At 35.7% G+C, this 4,718-nt stretch overlaps 1 protein-coding gene across 1 annotated transcript; it reads left to right on the top strand.

Moving 5' to 3' along the window:
• The first annotated feature begins 726 nt into the window (after positions 1–726).
• Positions 727–4,395, top strand: LOC128997566 (uncharacterized). Its single transcript, XM_054423204.1, has 3 exons — positions 727–824; positions 2,226–2,471; positions 3,315–4,395. The coding sequence occupies exons 1-3, from the start codon at positions 727–729 to the stop codon at positions 4,393–4,395; spliced, it is 1,425 nt and encodes a 474-aa protein (XP_054279179.1).
• The last annotated feature ends 323 nt before the right edge of the window (positions 4,396–4,718 follow it).

Genomic DNA, 4,718 nt, shown 5'->3' with positions numbered 1-4,718 from the left:
ATAGCTTATTCCCTATATGGGAAATTCGCTAAAAAGGTAAGAAATCGTATGGTTTAATTGGTTTAAAACTGGGCCCAGCTTTCTTTGATCATATGGTTTTAATAATAATGATCCTGGCTAAAATTCACCTGATTATAGTCAGTAACCAAGAAACAGAAGTAGCCTCACTCCATTCTAAATGCATCCTCAACTCGTGTATTTAGGGTTACGATGATACTTCCTTTTTGGTCCTCATTTCCTCACACACATCCGTTTTGATAACATTAATAATATGATAATTTGAACTTAGAATCAAGCCAAAGTACCGGTAGGTCTACGAGTCTTTTAAACAAGATGGCCACCACTTTTAAAATATGTCCAACGAAGGTTAGGTTAGGTTAAGTTAGGTTAGGCTTGACATCTTTGCATAAGGGAAAGTTCGTTATTTGGCGGCCCTCTTCTAGGAAAGGCCCCAGATTCCTTTTAGCATTGATATAGCTTTTCGTCTGAACTCTTTAGAACGATGTTTGTCTTGGTTCGACCCAGACAGTCATCACGAGGCAAAGGTCGTCCGTCACTCATCTGCAAGTTTACATCAGTGAAAGGCAAGTGAAAGGAACATTGTGCAAGCCGCAGTGTGACCATGTTATGATCCAGCTATTAATGTCGCAACGTTGGCACTACCACTGTCTCAGTTGGTACCCGTGGTGAATCCTCAATCAGCTGATAAGCTGTGTCACTCGCAGAATGTCAACACTAGGTCCTGGAGAAGAGAAGAGGTTCCGGGGTAGAGGCGGAGATTTCATCATGGGCATTTCTTGGAGATTTCCCATCGAGGAATGCCGGTAGATATGACATACTAGGAGGGCTAGTTAGAGTATTTATTGCGGATGTAACTCGAGTTGGCATTTAAAACACTGTAAAAACTATGCGTTGTATTTATCTTTTTCATAGGTAATGAGAATGTCAAGGTAAAAAGCAGCAATAACCAGGTTGTACCATCGTAAACGATAAAAATGTTGTTCAAAATGGCATTGTAGTTTCAGTTAAACATCTTGGTTTTGAACGGTTAACATTCTTTAGCTTTTTCAAAATTATGCCACATGATACTTTTGATAGCTTACTGAGCATACAGATGCTGAGTTTACATACTGCTAGTTAGTTTAGAGCGTCACAATCCGTTGGTGTCTCAATTGTTTAGCTTTTGTTTTATTTGAAAACTAACTACAACTTTGTACGATTGAACGTCCACTGCATGGTAAAGTTGTAGACGAATATTATACCCTATGTATTTTGAAATCAGTGTTGCCAGTCTATTTTGACAAGAGAAAACTATATTAAATGAAATTAACTCCTCTCATATTTCCCTCCTCGCATATGCGGATATGGTACTTTCCTCAGAAGAATGCTACAACTTCCATCTGATAATTACGTGTTACGGAAGTATGCAGTCAACGCCTACGTAATGTCACATGTTACAATGCTGCGTACCACCACTAGAGGTGTACTGAAATGTGCAACTTGTAGCCTTATAATCTACCTTTTAAGTATTAAATGTTTCTCTTCTCTGTGTTTTTGTATTCTTGTTTGTATACCAACTGATATAACCTCAAATAGCACCCACCTTAGAAAATATGTTGGTAAAATACACCATAGCTTTGTATTGGGTACCTACAGTAGGTATGTGGACTCCAAAAAACGTTGTAAATCGAATAAGTCATAAGTTATAACATGAAAGGACAAGCTGTAGTGTTGTCAAATGAACCATTTTTGTTTATAAAAATTACTACGATCAAGAGTTGTAGTAACTTTACGACAACTCTTGGTCGTAAGAGTTATAAAGTTACTAAAATACAAAAACAAAAAAGTTTTTTATCTACAAAAACTCATAAGCGTTATCATAAAGTGTTATTGGACATGAACATACTTTAACCCTTACAAATAAACAAACACGGCCTGTTAGAAAATGTTTAAAGTTGTTTCTTTTCTACTGGCTCAATCATGTCACATGTTATAATTCATATGGTTATTTTAATGTTGTTAGTCTTGTAAACAAACAAGAGTTAGTTTGAATTTAAATAAGAAAATAAAAGCTTGTGTTACAAAAGTGGTTTTAATATTATAATTATTTATGAGAAAATCACTTATTTGATTGGCAAGTTTTTACATTTGGCGACCCTGCCAGGATTATATGGTATTTAAGTGTAATATTGTATAATTTTAATTAATATGAGTGAAACTGAAAGAAAAGGACTTAGGTCAGTTTTTACCAAAAAGGCCAAGGCTATTGAAGAACTTGTAGACAACAATGCTGATTTGAGGATTATTTTACCAAAATATAATTCATTCAAGGAGTTTCATGAAAAATTACAGAAAGTAAATGAAAAAGTGTTAAGCAAGTTGATAGAAAATGAGAATGCTAATGAAGAGGACATTGAAAAGGAGATGACAACAGCTTCTGAATACAATGAGAAGTATCATGAGATAACTATGTTAGTTCAAAATACTCAGCTAGCTGTTTCAATTGATTCACATTCAAATATTAGTATACCGGCCCCTTCAAATTGTACTAAAGTAAGACTCCCAAAAATTGAGCTTAACAAATTCGATGGAGAAATAAAAAATTGGATTGGGTTTTGGTCTCAATTTGCTAAAATACATGATGACAATAATTTGAAAGATGAAGACAAATTTGAGTATCTTTACCAATCAATGAAACCAGATTCTCCTGCTCAAAAACTCATTGAAGGTTTTCCAGCATCTAAAGAAAACTATGCAAAAGCTGTAGATGTTTTGAAGTCCCGATATGGGAAAGACGAGTTCCTCATTGAATATTACGTAAGGGAATTGTTAACCCTAGTTCTTAAAAGAGAGGAAAATCTTTCTGTGACCTATCATTATGATAAATTGGGAGTACAGCTTAGATCTTTAGATTCATTGGGTGTAACCAAAGACAAATTTGCAGCAATACTTTTCCCTTTAGTAGAATCAGCTATCCCAGAACCTTTGTTTAAAGTCTGGGAAAGACACCGTGTTCTACACAATGTATCAACTAAAGAACCAGAAAATTGTCTCATTCAGCTTTTGAATTTCTTAAAAGTTGAAGTTGATGCAGAGGAAAGATTAAAGTTGCGGGTTAATAAGTTTGATCAAGATACTTTTGGTAAACAAGAATGTAAAACGACTAAATCTCTTAAGCCAAAGACAAGCTTACCTTCTGCTGCTGTTCTTGTATCATCTTCCAAACCGGAGTCAGTTGTTAAATACAACTGTATATTTTGTTCAAAAGGATCTCATTTGTCACATGAATGCTTTTCATTGATCGACTTGAACAGAGATGAACGGGTTGAGATAGTCAAGAAAAAAGGAGCATGTCTAAGATGTTTAAGAAAAGGTCATTTAGCAAGTAAATGTAGGTTACAAGTTAAGTGTATTTTCTGCAAAGGTAACCACTTAACTGTCCTATGCAAGAAAGTGCAGACTAATGATGAAAAGTCAGAAGTATTCAACAAAAAGGAGCCCGAACAGAATAGCACTAATTCTGTAACAACAACAGAAAATAAGGTTACTTATTTACAGACCCTTTCAGCTAACATTTTAGGTCCGAATAACGCAAAGAAAAGGATAAGAATACTGTGTGATTCAGGATCTCAGAAGAGTTTTGTAACTGAAGAATGTGCAAGACAACTAGGTCTCAAACCTAAAGGAAGTGTTTTGATCCAACAAGAAGTTCTTGGAGGAAGGAAAATGAAGCCAAGACAACATGCATTTTATACCCTTGCTCTGGAATCCTTGAGTTCAGACTACAGAATGAGTCTTAATGTATTGGAGCAGCCTACCATTTGTAGTCAAGTTCCTCAACTGACAGACCAAAATCTTATTGATGCATTGAAGAAGCAAAACATCATTTTAACTGACATTCCAACAGCAACAAATACAGATCATACAAACATCGATGTGTTGATTGGAGCTGATGCCTGGACCAATATCATCACGAACGAGTTCTTGAAAGTAAGCGATCAGTTGGTAGCAATAAGGACCCAGCTTGGTTGGACTGTTGTTGGCACATCAAATAGAAAATCATCATTCGTTTCAACGATGTTTGCATCCACCTTAACATCTGACATAGGAAACTTTTGGGACGTTGAACCATTAGGTATCGCTGACCCCATCCAACAGCTTAATAAAAAAGAAAAGGATGCAAAAGTACTTGAACATTCAAAAAGAACAGTCAACTGGGAAATTGATGGGCGTTATGTTGTGAAGCTTCCATGGATATACCCACCTTTAAAAACGAATCGCCATGCAGCAGAAAAACGGCTACAGACAACCGCACCACCCAATGGTTTAGTTTCTAAGATGATATTGCAAAAGACTTGGACTTTGAAACATAGCAAGAGACGAATGACAGAATAAAGTGTAACATTCAAGCAGATGAGTTTAAAAGAGCAGAAAAAGTTATTTTTAGACTTATTAAACAAGAATGTTTCCCTGTAGAACTCAAATGTACTACACTGAGTGGAATTTAAAATGCATGACTATATTCTTCACTTAAACCTTGATTTTAGTCGGATATGGTATCATCCGACTAAAATCAAGGTTTAAGTGAAGAATATAGTCAAGAATTCTCGTTATCCTATGTTCTGTATGTGTTATCCTACCATCTTATCATATTGCAGTTGACAGACTAATCGAACAGTATCATGTACAGAACACGCACGCGGGTGTACAAGCCTTAT

This window comes from Macrosteles quadrilineatus, unplaced genomic scaffold, assembly GCF_028750875.1.
Source record: "Macrosteles quadrilineatus isolate MER2022 unplaced genomic scaffold, UCM_ALF_1.0 Scaffold_6__1_contigs__length_79288215, whole genome shotgun sequence".
In the NCBI taxonomy this organism is placed as follows: domain Eukaryota; kingdom Metazoa; phylum Arthropoda; class Insecta; order Hemiptera; family Cicadellidae; genus Macrosteles; species Macrosteles quadrilineatus.
The sequence above is the reverse complement of the archived record's forward strand: the minus strand, read 5'-3'. Positions and strand labels throughout refer to the sequence as shown.